This window comes from Pteropus alecto, unplaced genomic scaffold, assembly GCF_000325575.1.
Source record: "Pteropus alecto unplaced genomic scaffold, ASM32557v1 scaffold33, whole genome shotgun sequence".
Taxonomy (NCBI): domain Eukaryota; kingdom Metazoa; phylum Chordata; class Mammalia; order Chiroptera; family Pteropodidae; genus Pteropus; species Pteropus alecto.
Window position 1 is genome coordinate 9,723,700 of NW_006435762.1, and position 20,481 is coordinate 9,744,180.

General features: G+C 35.8%; 1 protein-coding gene and 1 pseudogene across 3 annotated transcripts in view; both read right to left on the bottom strand.

The window, feature by feature from the left end:
* Positions 1–20,481, bottom strand: part of ZMAT3 (zinc finger matrin-type 3) — a 34,040-nt gene that overhangs the window by 8,699 nt on the left and 4,860 nt on the right. For all 3 annotated transcript variants that reach the window (XM_006910851.3, XM_015588558.2, XM_015588559.2), the window contains 3 exons: positions 3,443–3,562; positions 846–1,012; positions 625–725 (listed from right to left, as the gene is read on the bottom strand). In XM_006910851.3, the coding sequence (XP_006910913.1) occupies positions 625–725; positions 846–1,012; positions 3,443–3,562 (388 nt within the window). The remainder of the gene's footprint in view (positions 1–624; positions 726–845; positions 1,013–3,442; positions 3,563–20,481) is intronic.
* LOC112479065 lies at positions 16,805–16,923 on the bottom strand (annotated as a pseudogene).

The following is a 20,481-nucleotide window of genomic DNA, read 5'->3' on the forward strand; positions in this document are numbered from 1 at the left end:
ATTTCTGAAGGTGTATATCAGAATCGCTGAAGAAGCATTTTCAAAACACACATACGTCTAGGTCCTACTCCAAACTTACTGACTGAAAATCTCTAAGTCATGAGTCGGGCATGTGTATTTTATAAAAACTCCCCAGGCAATTCTGATTCACCATATTGGTTAAACATCACTGCTATTATGTTTTTTATTTTCCCCAACAGGAATTTAACATGGTGCAACTTTAAACCAAATAGCCCATTCAAAAATAAAATTTATAAGAGTTTATTTGAGCCAAACTGATGACATATGCTGGGAAGCAAGATCTCAAATGCTCCCTAAGTAGCCCGTATAATGCATTTTACATTTCTCAGCTGGCAAATAACAAAAGTAATATAAACGGACTATGTTAAGAGACCTTAAAACATAAACTACAGTTGAAAATCAAAATCAATAACATACTAAATAGAAAATAAATAAATAAATGAGACCTGAAATAAACACCAGCTTGAAAAGCCACTAGACCAATTCAAACAAAACAATCACTAACCCCAAATTCTCAGGGCTATCTATTACCATTAAAAGAAATAAAAATAAAGAAGACCATCTGCAGAACATAGCCAAAGTATGTAGAAATCCAGAGGATACCTGAATTATTCTGCACTGTATACATATTTCTCCTATTAGGCATCATCTTATATTCATTCCCTTCTTTCCGGGTCCGCCGCTGACCGGCCTCTGAGGATTCTCTGGAGAAAAGAAAATTTTAAAGGGTGAGCATTTAAACAGGGAACTCTTTTAACTCTTTCTCTCTAAAGACAGTCAGTCTCACGCAAGACTTTGGCCTCAGAGAAAATGGCAATACCTACGAGAATGAGTTACTCTGAGCTTCCGCCAGCCGCAGTCTCTTGGCATGATTCTTCCCTTGATAGTGAGCCTGAGCCACAGCCGGAGAACTAAAGGAGGCATCACAGAGCTTACAGTAATCGTTCTCTGTGGCCAGGATCACTCGGCCTCCCGGCTTAAAGGAGCCCATCTGACATCAAAGACACAAGAAACAAGGTTAAAAAAATCTGGAGCTTATTCCCTCCCTCTCCTCAAAGTTCCTTCTAAGAGTTGAAAAATAACCAAAGGTTATGGCATGAGGACAAACGCTCAATAAGGAAAGGAAATAATTCATTCCGGGAAAAAAAGAAAAGAAAGAAAGAAAAGAGAAGAGAAGAGAAGAGAAGAGAAGAGAAGAGAAGAGAAGAGAAGAGAAGAGAAACAAACAAACAAAGAGAGAAAGAGAAAGAGGGAGGGAGGGAGAGGGAGGGAGAAAGAAAAAGACTAGGAGATGCTTAATCATAGTTTTTTGTACGACTATGTACCAAACTGATGATTGGCTCATTGCTATCCCCACTGAAGAAATTTTCTTTTTTTTAAAGTTCAAAAACCCAGAAAAAGTAGAGTCTTCCCAGAATCCACCAACAAGCATGTACTGAACACCTACTGTTTTTAGGACTTGCTACATAATGCAGAAGCTATATACAGACATAAATTTAAAAATGAGCACCTGCCCTCAGAGTCTACAAATTAGCTACAGATATAATTAGGGAAAAATAATCCAAAGATCCAGATAATTATATTCAGGTTGGGAAACGAGTTATAGGAAACCTAACACAGTGCCTGGAAGATAGTATACACTCAATAATTATTGATGCGTTAACAAAGAATGACAAACTAGATTTTTTTGTCTGGAGGAGAATAAAATACACAAGTCTGAAAAGCATATCATATCAAGACTAGCTGAAAGAAATAACACTATTTTACCTGGAAGGAAAGATTTTCTAGGAACAGGATAGCTGTCTTCAAAAATCACAAAAGGCTATGCTATGAAAGAAGGCTAAGGCTGTTTATCAAGGAGCATGGAGCTGGCTAAAAACAGTCATCAACAGGGAGTAGCCTTCAGGAATTGGTACTGTGAGAACTACACTACCTGAAGATCTCTCTGGAAATCTTCCTTTTCTCTGATTCTGTTTTTAACATATCTCATTTATACCCTTGAATTCATGAGGATGGAAGGGTAGCTGGTATTGCTATCTACACTGTAAGTATTAGGAAAATGACATACAGAAAAGTAAAATTATACCATGGTGGTTAGGAGTAGAAGTCTAAAGTCAAAAAAAATTCTTGCATCACCACCTTACAAAACTTGTAACTCCATGGTCAAGTTATTTAGCTTACCTGAGCTTCTAATAAACTTCCAGCAGCATTGGTTGCTGGCCCCATGGATTACACTTTGAGTAATAAGGCCAATACCTCTAATGCAAGCATTACTTGAAGTCAGGGTCCAGGACTAGAATGAGGCAAGGCAGGTACCTGCCATGGGCACAACATTTAAGGGAGCATCAAAAATTTGGCAATCAAGATAAATAACATTTTAATGGAATATTTTTACAAATCAAATCTAATGCAAAAAAAAAAATCAAAGAGGAACAGAATATCGAAATTTTAAATAAAGACAGGATCAGTTACGGTGCCATGCAAACCCATACTGCCACCAGAGGCAAAAGAAAAATCAGTAATACTTATCCTGTCTAAGTTTTTGACCACTGATTTTTTTACATTGATTTTGAATGTTTTAAATATCTACTTTGACTACTAATTTTTTTGTCTCCTCCTTAAATTCTGTGCCCAAGTCAAGGGCATCCCTCTCTGCACCCTAGTCCCAGCCCTGAATGAAATAATGCATGAAAAGTGCTTAGCAGAGTGTCTGCCATAGTAAATACTCAATTAGAGTTATTATTTTTGACCACTGTATTCTTCTATGGACAAACAATACTTCAAAGACAGAGTAAGAAGCAGAATCCATATTTCAGGGGTTATTTTGTTTGAAACACCTGTTCAATCTTTCGAAGAGTAAAAGAAACTCTGCTCTCAACCAGAAGGAGTTTATACAGGTTTTCTGCAGAGGTTATAAAAAAGCGGGGCGGCGGGAGAGGAGGCAATCTCAAGAAACCGATCTTGCAGGAAGGCAAAATATAAAGTACACGGGATTGACTTTGAGTAATAAGGCCAATACCTCTAAGTTATTGCAAGCATTTCATGAAGTCAGCATCCAGGACTAGAATGAGGCAATAAGATATAAATGTTTAACTCTCAGGGTTAGTTGGTTTTTATTCTAGCTTGACCACAGGCATTAAGGGTCATTTAACTCAGAATTTTGAGAAATACACAGAGAAAGACTCATGAAACAATATTTGTATCATTATTTCATGCATCACAACCAAAGCCAATGGGAAATCTCAAGGTTCATGGATTTCTGGCATGCATTAAATCCAGCACTATAATTCAACGACTTAAAAGCACCAAGTGGGACCTTCAAGAGTATTTGTTCAACTGTATCTTGAGGGGCACGAGGATGACAAATTTCATCCATGACCATTTACGCAAAGGACAGTTTCCACCCTGACACGTGTCTCACCTGTGGAGGGACTGGAACAGCTGGGGTAGCCACAGGTTCCACCGCATTGCTCATTCTGGCAGGAGGAGGACAGCTGTTTGCTGCATAGTAATTTCGAAGTTTCTTACCATGATTTTTACCCTTGAAGTAAAATGAAATGGGTAATCACTACGGGGAATATTTGTGGAGTTGATATATTCACTAAAAAAATAGAAAAAGTAAAAAAACACGAAGAATACTAACTACATTTTATTGTTTCAGATACATGCAACACTGGGGTAAACAGACCACTAACTAGATTTGATTACCTGATCTTAAACAGCCTGCTCGTTTCAAACAGAATGATTAAATTTATGTGGGAAAGATAAAGGAACAAAGCCAAAAGAAATTAATTTCCTATATATTTCTAGAAAAGTATTACATTTTCCAGTGACTTGTATCCTCCCCCAACTTGTTGCCATTCGTATGCTACTGCCTAAATATAAATTTCATGACACTCTCATTTAATCTACTTTACAAATCTGTAATAAAATGGATAATTCAATTATTTTTACAAAAATAGCACTTGCAGAGTATCTTTTTACTTTGTGCCTTAGCTCATTTGCTGCTCACAAAAATCTTGTAAGACGAATTTGTTCATATTATTCACATTGACAGCTGAGGAAGTATAATCCAGAGGGTATGGGGGACTTGCCACCAACACCTTTAGCAGGGCTAAGTAGTGTCCAGACCTTGAGGCAAGCCCTCCAAATACAAAGCAAGGCCCCATTTCACTACAGCATGGCTTCAGGACGCAGTGAACCTCTATGAAAATGGATTTGCCTCTCTCATTCTGTTTTCTTTAAGTTATTCACATGACTATCCTCTTGAAGTGATACGGACTAGTGGGAAGGGTCAGTGGTCTAAAAGCATTCTAAATGAGGGTAAAACATTATATTATTCTTTAAACTGCATTGTAAAAATCAAACCTGTAGGCAAACATTTAATCACCATCTACTACATGCTAAGCCCTAGAAATAAATAGCACTAGTACATGCTCTAGAGGAGGACACAGATATGTAAGCAGTTAATCAAAGTATTTAGGTTAAGTTCTGCCTTCTGACCACTGGAATGCCCTAAAGGTACTCTTACCACAGTCACAGTGACCTCCGGTGAATCAAATCTAAGGGTCACCTCTGTGCCTTCATCATATTCTAACTCTAAGCAGCATGACACAATTGATGCTCCCCGCTTCTATTGTCTTCTGTAACTCCCTCTCACACCCCTGCCTCTCATTCTCTAAATGCTGTGGTGTCTAAAGCTCTACGCTCAGCTCTCTTCTCTCGCTACCTACACTCAAACTGTCATTTTACCCAGTCTCATAGCTTTAAAATCAATAAGTTGGTGACTCTTAAAATTATCTTTCTCCATCCCTGTTATGGACTGAATGTTTGTGTCCTGCCAAAATCATATGTTGAAATCTAATCCCAATATGATGGTATTAGGAGGTGAGGCCTTTAGGAGGTAATTAGTTTTTGAGGGTGGAGCCTAATTAGCGTCCTTTCATAATGAGGCCAAAAGTACCCCTCATCTTCTTTCCACCATGTGGTAATACAAGAAGTCAGTTCTCTGCAATATGGGAGGGGGTCCTCACCAGAACCCAACCATGCAGACCCTGATCTCAGACTTCCAGCCTCTAGAACTGCAAAAACAAATTTTCACTGTTTAAGCCATCCAGTCTCATAATTTGTTATAGCAGTCTCAATAGACTAAGACGATCCCTGACCTTCAGAGCCATCGCTCCAACTGCCTTCCTGCCATACATACTTGGCAGTCTTAAGAGACATATTTAACTTGAAAAATCTAAAGCATAACTTTTGATTCCTCCCCCACAGAACTTTCTCATTACTGCTACTACCACCAGTCATCCACATGTCAGAAAATGATGCCAAGGTAACTCAAGAAAAGCCAAGAGGTCCTTTTCTTGACTCCATTCCTCCGTAAAAGCAACACATCTAATCTGCCAGCCAGTCCTATCAGCCTACCTTCAAAATATATCCTAAATAATTCTATTTCTTTCCATGGACACAGCAAATGCCACAGTAACCCAAGCTACCAACATTTTCCACTTTCTAACTGGTCTCTGCTCTCACTCTTATCCTCCTATAATTCTCATATCAATTAGAGTAATAATTGTAGACATAAATCAGATCATGTCACTCTCTCACATAAAATCTTCCAATGGTTTCCCACTAGACTTAAAATCGACAAATCTTACCTATAAGGCCCTACATGATCTGGCCCTATTCACTTTTCAAATTTTATTTCATATAGCACCTCTTCACCCTGCTCTTTATGCTCCCACCTCACTGGCCTTCTTTCTGGTCCTTATTCTAGCCAAACTCATTCTAGCTGCAGGGCCTTTGTACTTGCTGTTCCTTTGGCCTACAATGTTCTTTCAAGTGGCTGCATGGCTGGTTCCTTCTTATCTTTCAGGTATCAATTCAAACAGCATCTCACTCAATCTGAAGTGTCACAACCATTACTTCCCCCCCGCCCCCCAACATATACACGCTCTCTATCACATAACCACATTGTCTGATTTTACTTGACCATAGTACCACTTATCACTATCTAAAATAATAATGTTTATTTACTTTGTTTTTCTCTTTCCTATCGTCTGGAATGCAGATTCCTTGAAAAAAAGAACCTCGTCTGTCTTGTTTACTGTTCTATCCCTAATGTCTACAACAGTTTCTAGCATATAGGCAATCAGTAAATATTTGTTGGATAAATGAATCCAGTAGTTTAATGGAGATAAGCAAACTGTTAGAATACTGAGAAGGAATGTCTTACTTCTGCCTGAATGTGTTAAGGAAGACTTCTCTGAAAAGGGGACATTTGAGCCATCTTCTAAAATGAGCAAAAGTTTACCAGGTATTTAAGGAGTGAGGGGAAAGAAAATTGTGAACAAAGGAAATAGTCTGAGCAAAGGCCCACAGCATGCTGGAGAAACAGTCTTCAGGATCCTTTGGAGAAGAGGTAGAAGTTGAGATGTGCAGGAGAACTAATCCTTAATGGTTTCATCCACAATTCAGAACTTGAACTTTAGAGATAGTAGGGAGCCCTGAAGGATTTTAAGCAAAGCAGTGATATGATTGGATTGCATTTGATAAAGATCATCCAGGGACCAGCATAAGGAATAAATTAGAGTGATTAAAGCTAGAAGCTGGGAATATACAGAAGACAGCCAGAGACAAAACCCTAGGACACTAAAATACAGACTGCGGATGCAGAAAACTAGATTGAGAATGCCTGGCCTATGAAGTAAGGTGAAAACCAGACAACTGTAGTCTCATGGAAGCCTAGAACAAGGTGTTTCAAAAGCAGGGTCTAGTTAGATGTATTATAACACAGGAACTCTATTTCTAAGCATTACCAAACAGAAACACACATCTAAGGAGATACCTTTAAGAATGTTCCTAGAAGGATTATTTGTAACAGCTGAAAAGTGGAAACAACTTAAGTGGCTATCTACAAGATAATGGATAAATTGTAGTCTATTTATACAATGGAACACTATACACAGAAGTGAAAATAAACATTCTACCTAGAGTCATGCATGGCAACATGAATGATTCTCAGCAAAATGTTGAATAAAAAGGACAAGTTGCAGAAGATATTTAAGAATTGTCTTTAATATGGAGGTTATCAAAACTATATATTATATAAGAAAACTACATATTATATAAGAAAACACATATGTAGCAAAAGTACAAAACCAGTATGAGAACAATATCAGTCCAGTAAAGTGGCTACTCCTGGGTGCACAGGAAAAGATATAGCTGGAAAGGAATACGAGGGGCTTCAAATGAATTGATAATTTTCACTCTTTAAGCTAGATGGCAAGTACACAAATTCACTATATTATTTTCAATATTTTTTTATGTCTGAAGGATTTTATAATAATTTAAAACAACAACAACAAAAAAGGGAGTGGTCTGCCAGATTAAGCGCTACTGTGGAGTCAAGACACAGAAGTAATGCTTGGATCTGAAAAGAGAAAGGTGAAGAGTAACCTTGGTAAGAACCATTTCATTTTAGTAGATGGTAAAAGGTATATGGAGTGTCTTAAGGAAACATGAAAATAGAGACAACCAGTATAGGCAACTTTTTAGAAGAGTACTACTATGACAGGGAGCAGAGAAATCTTAAGGTATAGAGTTAGAGGGGGAAATGGATCAGTAAAAGTTTTTTTTAAGATGGGTTTTACTTAGCCTACTTTGCATGACAACAGGAAGAAGTCAGTAAAAAAAAGCAACAAAATAGATGATGCAGGAAGCATGGCCACAGAAGCACAGTCCATGAAAAGGCAGAAGATGAGGTACACAATACTTTAAGATGGGTCAAATATAAATAATATCAGGTATTTTATTTTCAAAGCAGCATCCACAGAAGTCAAGTAGATATTGCATCCATAACATAATGGTACTAACGGCAACTAACAATTTTTGAGCACTTGTATGACTGACAATTCTAAATAATTCATAAATATCATCTCATTTAAACTTCATGAAATCTCTATCTAGCAGGTATAATTATTTTACATATGAGGAAAGTAAGCTCAGAGAGTTAAAAACTTGCCTGAGATAGGTGGGTACCAGGTTTCCTAGATTTGTATCTCCCCACATATCCTCTACAAACAATACAGAAGGATAAGAAAAACAAATAAAGCTACACGCAAAATCATGCCTTTCACATAACTAAACACCACAGAATGTCCAGACTTCAAAGTAACTGTAGGTAAGAAAGACAAAACATCAAACCCAGTGAGCAATCACTCATGCTCCTGCCATAAGCAATAACAGTCTGACAAAAACTGCAGGGAAGAGAGGAGGGGGCTAGCAAGCAGAAGACCTAAAATTGCTTTATAACCACTGCCAGAAAAAGTAAGTCTCCTAAGTCTGAAAATACTAAAACATGATCCAACCACCGGTTGCTAGAAAGGGGCTTGAATGTATACGTGGTCTGAAGTGGCTATCTTCAAACTGGCTTCTGGGGAAGAAAAAGGCCAAGAAGGGAGAGACACCATTAAGCAACTGGAAGGTGAATGGAAAAAGAAGCAACACAGGAAAAGCTGGTGTCTGCAAGATAAAAACAAAACAAAACAAAAATCGGAGGACATACAAACCTTCCCCTGACCACCAAAAAAAACTATTAAAGAAATGAACTTCGCTGCAGTGATAAAAGAGGTTTCCAATGAATTAAGAATCTCATAAACTACCCTAAATCCACAAAATGAACAGAGGAAAACTATACAAAGTTACTACCAAAAAATCAACACATCAAATGAATGTGCCCCCTCTCTTCAAAAAAAAACATGAAAAAGAAAAAAACCATTAAGAAAACATTCCAAATTGAATTAAATATATTCAAACAAGAACTTGGGGATATGAAAAATCACCTTGAATCAGGAATTCAAAATGTACAAAGAAAAATGGAAAAAAAACATAGTGAGAAATGAAAAGAATTAAACTCAGGGAAAAAAAAGAATTATGTTAAAAATGAGGAGTAAATACAAGTGCCAAAAGAGAATAGACATAAATGAAAATGCAATAAGAGGCATTGAAGACAGAAAAGCAATCAAGAAAAAAATGATATAATGAAAAATTTTAAAGGTCAGAGAGGAAGCAATGGAAATAGAAGACAAGAAGGAATAACATATAAAACTGGAGTTCCTGAAGAATGAAAATGAAACAAACAGAACTGTATTTGAAATATAATTGTCCAAAATTGTCTAAAATTGTCCAAAAGTAAATGAAGGCCTGAATCTAAATACCAAAAAAAGGCATACCGAGTATCCAGGAAACTTAACCAAGAACAATCAAATGTAGGGTTTATCTTTTAAAAGCTTTAAGCATTCAAAGAAAAAGGAAAACACTCTTCAAGCTCTCCAGGCAAGAACAAGGAATTAAAAAGGCAAAAGAATTTGAATGGCATCCACGATTTGCAAAACAAAGCAACAATGGAGCAGCAGTTTTTAAAAACAATAAAAGTGTGAACCAAGAATTTTATATCCAGCCAATCATCCCTGTATCAAGTGTCAAGACTATAGAAAAATATTTTAAATATAAAAACCTATAAAGAATTCAGTACTCCATGTGTATTTCTTTGCCTTTAATTTTACCATGAAGTGACTGGGAAAATGTCAGCAAAAGGGCTGATGATATTTTCATATGTGTAATTGTAGATCAAAGACCAAATGAAAGGTAGAGGAGGATGAAAGATTAATGTTCAAATATTATATGTTAATGATACAATGGAAATAATGCAACAAAAAAAATGGAGAAAAAAAGAAAAAGGAAAGAGGAAAGTAGAATAAGCTCAATGATTCTACAATATGCACTAGCTGAGATACCATTAAAAATTGACAAAACAAAGTAAAACATTAAATAACCAAACAGGGGAGTAAAACCATGTAAAAAATGTATAAATAATAGGGGAATGAAAATGGACTGCAAGGGATTGTGGGTGACACTTTTCTGAGTATGTGTTTTTACATAGTTCTGACTTTTAGAACTATATTAACATTTCACAGATTTAGAAAAAATAATAGAAGCCAACAAGGATTGGAAAGGATCCAAAATGAAATACAAACAGAAACAAAGAAACCTAACTGTATGAAAAAATAAATAACATAACCACAATGAAGAGAGAGGTGAGAAAAACTTCATATATTCACATAGTTTCAAAGCATCTCCTCCATGATACTTATTACACACACACACACACACACACACGCACGCACATACAACATTAACTTTACAAATGAGAAACCTGGCAAACAACATCTCTGTAACCTAAGTAACTCTGTAAAACAGTATTTTGACTATATACTGCAATGTTAAAGACAAAAAGAACAATACACAAATGTTATCCTCTGGTTAGTAGATTTGTTTTTCACAGAGATATAGATTATAAATCCCCAAAACACTTTATGGGGGGCGGGAGGGGAGGAGAGCTAAAGCCCAGTTTCTCCCTGTCAAAGAATGGAGTTAAACATTAGGAAAAGATGGAAGGTTAAAATGAACACTATCTTGGCATATTGAAATTGGAAGTATCAGTCTGATTTCAGTTTTCAATATATGTACACAGATAAATACACAAGAACTTTCTGGACTGATGTCCACTACCAATCTAAAAAGAGCAAACACTCTTCCTTAAGACTATGCATCTATAAACATATATATATTCCTAGCTCTGACACTGAGAGGCTCTAGAAACAATGACAACTCAGTACCAAAGAGCATACCTTGCACTCAGATTTTGTTTTCTAAATACCATTCTGCAATAAAAGAAATATGGCTCCTTGAAGAAATGCCTGGCATGAGGAAAGTGCAAAAAAATCCTGGAATATTTTATATTGCCAGGAAGTAAGGAAGTATGAAAAAAAAAAACTATAGAGACATGTCAAAAGGACATAAGCACTAACTTGAAGGAATTCACAGAGGTCAAATCTGGGACAATTTAAACATCAAAATAAATAATGATAGTAAGAGATTATATCCCTAGACTAAAATAAGAATCCATAACTCCATAGTGAGACATAGATAGATAGATAGACAGATGGATGGATGATGATAGGGGGAAGTTCTTTTTTAAAGTAAAATTCCAACTAGTAATGTAGAAAGAATGATTAAAACAGAAAAAAAAATCACCATTTGGCAAACACCACAATAATAATCACTGCAGGACTGCAGGAAAGAATCATCAATGAATGCTAAAATCACTGGGTAAAACATGATGAGACATAAAATATCCACGGAGTCTCGAAGTACTACCCATAATACTCATCAAGCATGAGAAGAAAAATGGTAATTTTACAAAAGAGAACCAACTTAATCGGTGATCAAAATCAATAGCACCAGTGATGCAAAAAATTCACATCATGTCCTTCCTGATATGTTACATTGAGAAGGACACAGTATCACTTCTGTGGTATTCTTGCCAAACAAACAAACAAACAAACAAACCTTGAACTTAATTACACCAAAAAAATCAAACAAACCCAAATTAGGACATTCTACAAAACAGCTCTTCAAAAATTACAAGGATCATAAAAAAAAGGCAAAGAAAAAGTAAAACCTGCCCAGATTAAAAGAGACATAACAAGTACATGCAAAACTTCATCCTGGATTGGATCCTGGAAAAAGAAAAAGGACATCGGCTGACAACTGGTGAAATGTAAATAGTTTGTGGATTAGATAATATTGTTATCAGTATTAATTTCCTGATTTTGATAATTACACTGTGTTATGTAAAATATTAACATTTGGAGAATCTGGGTGAGGTGCCTGCAGGAATTTTTTGTGCTATTTTTGGAACTGGATGGTAAGTTAAAAGTTATTCGAATTAAAAAGAAAAGAAAAGAAAAAGAAATCTTGCCCAAAGCCACAAGTAAATGGCAGAGCTGGGGACAATCTGGTTCCAGAACCCATGCCATCATGCTCCAGTGCATCCCAAGAAAACTCAACAATATTAAAAAATATCTCAGGTACCAAAACTGTTCGGAATGTCTTATACATATTAACTTGTCATCATCATCATCTGCTTCATGAGGCATACAGAAGTTAGGAAATCTTTCTAATATCATATACCATGTAAGTAGTAAGACTACGATTTGAACACTAGTCTGACCCCAAAGTCCATGATTTCATGTTCTTAACTAATACCCTACAAAACAGATATTGGAAAAGTAACAATAAGAAATCAAAAAATCCTTAAAATTAAAGATATCACTGTTAAAATTTTTTAAAATCAAGAATACCTCTCAGAAACTAAAATAAAGAAATAAAGGAAGGATAAGAGAAGAGATAAGCAATATAAAGAATTCATCCAGCTAGTCCCAGATGGGGCTAACAGAATTACCAGCAAAAGAGAGAAAAATATATAGAGAACAATACTGTCAAAGAAATAGTATCAAAAGACAATTCCCCAGAGCTCCAGAGAAACAGGAGTATGAAAACTGAAAGGATCTACTAGTGCTGACAAGGACAAATGCAAAAAGACCCAGACCTAGACATATCCAACATTGTGAAATTTCAGATACCAAGGATAAAAAGGAGACTAAATGCTTCCAGCAAAAAAGGCTTAAAATTAAAATTAAAGTAAGTCACCCACAAAACGGTCAAATATGAAAGTATGATGCAAACAGTTTTAGACATACAATGGCTCAGAAAAATTTATTTCCCATTACTCTCTCACTTTATTTTAAAGAGGGAGATATGTTATAATATACATTTATGTATATTCTTCCTTCAAGTAATGTGAAGACAAACAAGATTTAAAGTTAATAAATAAATATACATGCATATTTAGAAAATAGTAGCCCACGCGGGAGAACAATGAAGAGAAGTCCAAAACTGACAGCCATGCAGCAAACCCAGAAGGCAACAAGTTGAAAATGGAGCAAGCAGAAGGACTAATGATAAAACGGGGGTTCCACACAATAGATAGTGTGATTGAGTTTGAAGGGGAAAATGAGGATATAAGAGATTGAAGGGAAAAGAAGAAAGGCAATGAAAAACTCTAGGAAATACAAAAAGCTACACAATTAAGTCATCATCTAAATGTGAAATAACTAGTCCAAAATAGAACAGGGAATTAGTACGTTTCACGAAGATAAATGAAATGGATTGCAACCAATAAAAAGAAAAGCAAGTAGATGGTCTTTTTAAAGGCATAAAATTCTTCTATTTTTTTTTCAAGTGTCAGAAACTCAAAGAAAAACAAGTCTATTTTAAAGTCATAATCCACATATGAAGCAAACTAAAATGGACATGATTTTGAGCAACTGCTTCTATTCAAGAAGGGGTTATCGACTTCAACATCTCTTTTGAGTAGCACAGAATTGACAAGAAAAAAATTCTGAGATGTCCTACATTAAATTACAGCAAGCCAAGAGGATTGAAGGAAGAGACAAGAGAAGTTAATCGGTTAACAGCTGCAGGCCAAAAACCAACAAAAGACAACTTGCATTCCCAAATGTATGCTGAAACTTTGAATTAATTTCCAGGTGGCTATTTCCTCAGTTATCTAAAGAGAACAGCCAGGCATCACCATCCACCAGGTACCCCCACTTCCTGCTTACATGAGAACTTTGTGGACTGATGTCCACCACCAATCCAAAAAGAGCAAACATTTCTTCCTTATGGACTATGCACCTATCCTAGAACTAGCCCCTCTTCACCTTCACCTTCACCTGCCCCTCTTATCTATAGCCAATGTAAATTCTTTCAAAACAACTTACATCTTTCTTTCCCAAACTCATTGTATAGAAGTCCCATCAATCCCAGGATGGCGGACGTATTGTCTCGTCCACCTAGCCCTGCTGCTGGTGGTTTAGACTGCATGTCCTAGGACCTGGTCCTTTTCCTGGCTAGCATGTGGCTCAATAAACTCTTTTAATAAAGCTTTTGTCTGTGAAAGCTTTTGTTTAGCAGAATCAGGACACTGGAAACATAGAGAAGGAAACAGCTCTGTAGTGAACAGTATTCCCCTACTGCTATGAATGCAAAAGTTGAATGTTGATTTTCAATAATTGGAATCGAACTGCAAATAGAGCATGGAAAACTTAATTTGATTATAAACAAAAACGTGATCAACCTTGACGATGTCAAAGTAAAACTATAGCCAACCCAAGATGGAAAGGAGAACAGAGAAGAAAAGGTAGGGGATGGGTGAGGAAGCAAGAAGACATTAGCTTTTCATTTGTTCTATAGGCATTATTTTAAGTAGAATATCTTAAATGTTTTAAGGAAGCAAAGTACCAGTGGCAATGCTACAAAGAGGTCAAGTGAAAAAGAGCTAGATTTGGCTGATCATGGGTGACCTTGGAAAGGACCATTTCAGTAAAATATTGGAATGGAAACCAGAGTGCAGAGGAATGAATTAGAAATAAAGACGTGAAGAGGACAATTATAGCCGGTAGAACTCTAAGGACAGGAGAGAAGGGAAAGGTTGCTAACAAGAGGGATTAAAAGTAAAGGGAAGGTTGCTGTTGCTATTTTTCTTTATATGGAAAGCATGCTTTTAATGTGATGGAGGAACAGAGTGATGACACGTGATGAAATCCAAAGTACAGGGTGAAGAATAAGCCTTGTATAGAAGAAGAGATATCCTGAAATAAGAAGAAACAAAGTAGGGGTGGACTCAGGTGGGAAGGCAGGAAGCTGGTGAGATCCTACTAATGGCAGGGTCATCGAGAGCTTCCGTCCCTTAAGGAGGTATATTTTGACCATCTTAGTTCACTGCAAGTTTATTGGGAAAACAACTAGATGAGAGAATTTTGAAAACATAAAAACTAGCTGAGATTAGAGTTACTGATCATGCCATCCAAACCTAAATGATAAATGTTCAAATGTATGTGCCAAAATCAGTACTTTAAATTTTGGCATAACATCGAATTGCACTCTTTGAATTATGAATTAAGATTCCTATACTCAGGATGTGGTTCCATAGTATAGCGGTTAGCATGTCTGCTTTACACGCAGAAGGTCCTGGGTTCACGTCCCAGTAGAGAGCCATGGTCCATGGTCTATGGCCAGGCCACCCTCAATAAGCCCGCTGTCTGATCTCGGAAGCTAAGCAGGGTCAGGCCTGGTTAGTACTTAGATGGGAGACCACCTAGGAATACCAGATGCTGTAGACATAAATTTAAAAAAAAAAAAAAAATCCTATATTCAGCATCATAATGCTAGAACTACTTTTTTAAATGTGTTCTGTCTCTCTAATTAATCTAATAGTGTAGGTTGTTATTTGGCTACTAAATATCACAAATAGAAATCCATGTTTATGACAAATTTTGGAAATGCACTTTGAGTAGCTGGTTCTTTTTCAAATATGTAAATTAGCAGATAAATTGGTTGATTTTATTTTAAACTGTGGATGCCTTAGCAAAATTTATCTATGCTTTCTGCTTTTTTTAAATTCTGTTAATGACCTTCCATCCTAAAGTGGTTCTTCCTCTGGGCATTTATGCTGCTAAAAGTGTTGTGTAACCCCATGCCAGGCTTGCCCTAAGTAACCTGAAGCTTGCAGATTTTAATAAAATGAAGAGATGTTTTACTTCCATAGGCTTTTTTTAAAATATATACATAAATAAAACCATAATTTTGAGACTGCAAAATCAGGCAACCTCATTTAAAATAAAAGAACAGCAAAGGGTATTTTGAAGCAGACTGACCAGTTTAAACAATCTTGGGAATAAAAGTAAGTCTGTGGTGACCACAGACACACACGGGTATTGCTCAGGCAGCCCCAGCTTGGGAACATCAGGATGTCAGGGAAAGATGGTAGTGAGCTTTAAAGGGAAGCATTTATTGAGCAGTTTCATTGTGTGTCCTGGATTACTGGAACATGATACAGTCTGACTCTAGTGTAACACTGCTCAAACCAGACTGAGAATTGTTTACAATACCACGGGCAATTTGAAACTTTGCAATTTCAACAATGGCGTCAAATAACTAGAACATTTTTTTTGAGTAATGTAATCACAGTGATTTATAACTTCATACAAACGTGTTTCTAGTTTACAAACAGGCTACCACTGATCCCTTTTATCTCACACATAACTAAAATAATAAATTGCAATCTTGGTATCACTCTAAATTAAAAATTACAAAGAAGGTTTTTAGAGTTGAAATAAAACTTTACTTTTACCATCTCATCAACCACTTTATTAGTCAACAATCCTTGCTGTTCTGCCTATTTCTGAGTCTTGGTAAGACTTACCAAGACTTATTTCTCTTACCCTTGTCTTTAGTAGCCTTTTTAGGTCACTGCCTTTTTTGTCAGTTGATTAAAAAAAATTTTTTTTCCAATTACAGTAGACAGTCAATATTATGTTAGTTTCAGGTATACAGCATAGTGGTTAGACATTTATATAACTTACAAAGTATACCCTGGGTAACTCTTGCACCCACCTGACACCATGTATCATTATTACAAAATTACTGACTATACTTCCTAAACTGTACTTTACATCACCATGACTATTCTATAACTGCCAATCTGTACTTCTTAATCCTTTCATCTTTTTTACTCAATTCCTCAGCCCTATTCCCACCTGGCGACCATCAGTTTTATCTGTGTATGAGTTTACTTCTGTCTTGCTTGTTTTTCAGATTCTACACAAAAATGAAATTATATGGTATTTGTCTTTTTCTGTCTGACCTATTTCACTTAGCACAATACCCTCTAGGTCCATCCATGTTGCTGTGAATGGTAAAACCTCATCCCTTCTAATTTTTTTTTTTTTTTTTTTTTTTTTTTTAAGGCGAGGCAACCCTTGGTTGACCTCACAGATTGCAAGGGACCTTACGATCCCTTATTTCTTTTATTTTATGCCTACAGCACCTGGTCTTCCTAGGTGGTCTCCCATCCAAGTACTAACCAGGCCCGATCCTGCTTAGCTTCTGAGATCAGACAGGATCGGGCTTGTTCAGGGTAGCATGGCCGTAGACAAGAGCTCATTCTTTTTTATGGCCAAGTAATATTCCATTGTTCACATGTACTATTTCTTCTTTATCCATTCGTCTTTTGATTGGAGCACCTAATCCATTTACAGTTAAAGTAATTATTGATAAATATATAGTTATTGCCATCTTATTAACTGTTTTCTGAATGCTTTTGTAGCTCCTCTGTTCCTTATTCTCTTACTCTCTTCTATGTTGATGACTTTAGTATTGTGTTTGGATTTCTTTCTCTTTATTTCTTGTATATCTCTTGTCAATTTTTGGTTTGTGATTACCATGTGCTTCAAACATACCAACCTATGTTTCTAGCAGTCTATTTTAAGTTGACGGTTGCTTAAGTTCTAACATATTCTATTTTCACTACCATTTTAACTCATTCCTCCACATTTAAGTTTTTGGCATTATTTTTTACTTCTTTTGTGTGTTTTATGTTTATCCCTTAATTTACTGTTGTAATTACACATGCTCTCCCTACACTTTTGCCTTTTAACCTTTGTACTATCTTTCAGTGTTAGCTGATCCACTGCTTTTATTATGTGTTCACCTTAGTCAGTGAGAATGTTTTTGTGATATCTCTTACTCATACTTTTAATTTTTTCTTCTTTTTAAAAGAATCAGTCAGAAATAAAGAATACAATAACTAAAATGAAGAATGCATTAAATAAAATCAACAGCAGATTAGATGAAGCAGGGTACTGAATCAGCAATTTGGAAGACAAGGTAACAGAAAACACCCAATCAGAACAGCAAAAAGAATCCAAAAAAATGAGGATAGTTTAAGGGGACTCTGGGACAATATCAAGCATAACAACATTCGTATTATAGAGGTACCAGAAGGAGAAGAGAGAGAGCAAGGGATTGAAAACCTATATGAAGAAATAATGACTAAAAACTTCCCTAACCTGGCAAAGGAAATAAACATACAAGTCCAGGAAGTACAGAGAGTCCCAAAACAAAATGGACCCAAAGAGGCCCATACTAAGACACATCGTAATTAAAATGCCAAAGGTTAAAGCCAAAGAGAATCTTAAAAACAGAAAGAGGAAAGCAGTTAGTTACCTACAAAGGAGCTCCCATAAAACTGTCAATGGATTTCTCAACAGAAACTTTGCAGGCCAGAAGGATTGGCAGGAAATATTCAAAGCAATGAAAAGCCAGGACCTACAACTAAGATTACTCTACCTGGCAAAGCTACCATTTAGAACCAAAGGACAAATAAAGAGCTTTCCAGACAAAGAAAAACTGAAGTTCATTACCACCAAACCAGTATTACAAGAAATGTTAAAGGGACTTCTTTAAGAATCACTGCCTATTTACATACTCTCTATGTAGCCTTTGATGCATCTTTCAGGCTAACATTCTATGCTTTGCTTCTATGTTGGTTCACCTCTAGGTTATGTTCATGCTCTGATTATTTATTATTCTGATACTCTTGATCCACACGCTTTCATCTTGACCATTTTCTATCTTGTTGAAATCCAGATTTCACTTCTAAGATTAGCTTTCTTCTCTGTTCTCCTAATGAAATCACTCTATACTTTTATACATTAAATGCTTGCCTTATCTTCCTATAAAAAACTTCTCCTTCCTTAAGAATTACCAATTACATTGGTTTCATTCAAATCTTTGCTTCTAAGATCTTAGAAGCATGCTATTATTACACTCAAACTTTTCATTTTCTATTAGGTTCTACTTTCTTAATACCACTTGCTACTTTTTTACTCTATCTTTACCCTAGTTCTTACTGCTTAAATTGTCCCCTATGACCGTCTGTTCCTTCTCCTCCAACTTTTACACTTAATAATTCTGATTATTGAGAAATTTACTAAAATTTTATTTCCCTTTTCTCATATTTTCTAATTTATATATTCACTGTGTATGACTAACAGGGCTGAAATTAAGTATAATTACTAATCTTGTCAACTAAAAAATTCAGAGTACACATGCACAACATAGGATAAAAAAATCTAAATAAATGTTGATTCTGTTTCTTATCTACCTTAAGGCTTGTACTCCAATGACTCTGCTCAAACTGTATTCTTTCTATGCATAACCAGAAGTATCCATCACTGTCTATAGAGACACAAATGATATCAGGAGAAAAAAAAAAAGGCAGGTGGTATAGGTATAATCCACACATACATGTTAAAATTACACAATGCCCAAGAGTCTTCCCTCATAAAAGTAGACAACTCTTCTTTAAAAGGCACACAAGTAGGTTTGCTCCCAAGTTAATGATTTATTAGGGGCATTATATAGCTAAAAATCAAAACTTTAAAACCCAAGTTTGATATTTCAGTGAGTCTTAGGCTATAAAACTAAACATTCCACAGTAATAAATAAAGATGAAAGGTAGCATAAAGTTTTGGGTTTGAGGTGGATCATCCTAACAGACTCCCCTCAAATGGTTAAACTGGCATAGGAAGACCTTGTATCAAACCACTGTGGTGGGAAGTGGTACAGAGGGAATGAGTGGGAGTTGGGGAAAATGTAATAACAAAACCAGTATATAACATGGCACAATGATGACATGTGCCAAGATCAGGGAGATCTAAGTAACTCAACCCTTTGCACCTGAAGGCAAAACAAACCCAAACAAAAGGAACTCCAGGGAAGCAATATCTTTTCTTAAATCCCAGAGATAACAATATATCATCAAAATACTTCACATATACAGTTATGAAGTCTTTAGGATCAAAACATAACAAAAAAAAAGAAAAGAAAAGAAAATTTACACCCAGAATAAGTAAAAAGTTGAAGCTGGAGAAAGTTATAGTGGCATGATAGAAGAAATAGCTGTGTAAGTCATTTTCCTATCATACTGACTTATTTCTGCAGATATTCCTGGAGAGAATAACCAGTCAAATCAATGATGACCCAGAAGACACCCTTTTACTCGGTGGCATTTGGCCTTGATTACTTCTCAGGTCTCTTTTCTCCCAAAAATGGAATGTTATCATTTTAAACAGACAACACTCTAGAATAAAAAGAAATACTGTACTCTCTTCCTAGCCAAAATTTAATTTTCTATTTGTTCTAATGTAGGAATACTCTTTAAAATCGTCTTTTCCACTAGCTATTCTACATAGAGATGAAAGCTTTAAATCTTAGAAATAATTATCAGCTCATACTAACAGACTAAAAGAAATCAGTGTATACTTCTTATAAGTGAAAGGTATACACTGATTTCTCAATACTCCAATGTCATTTTATTCTCACACAGAAAGATATCTGTGTTGTCCTTAGCAGTGACAGGATATTTAAGAAGAGTCAGAAATCAAAAAAAAGAAAAGCATAAGATTCATAGACAGAGATCACCTTGAACTGATGCAAACTATATTAGCTAGAAGAGAATATTTATAAGACTAATTCTTCTAAGCACTCTTGACATTGAACTGAGTTTAGTATGTCATGCTCTAAATACCTGTTCTCCTTAGGATCACAGGTTTGTACATCAACACAGATAATGACAGGTAAGCTATCAAATGCCATACAGCTAACTATATAGAAGGTTAAGACCACATTCTATAAAAAAAAAAAAAAAAA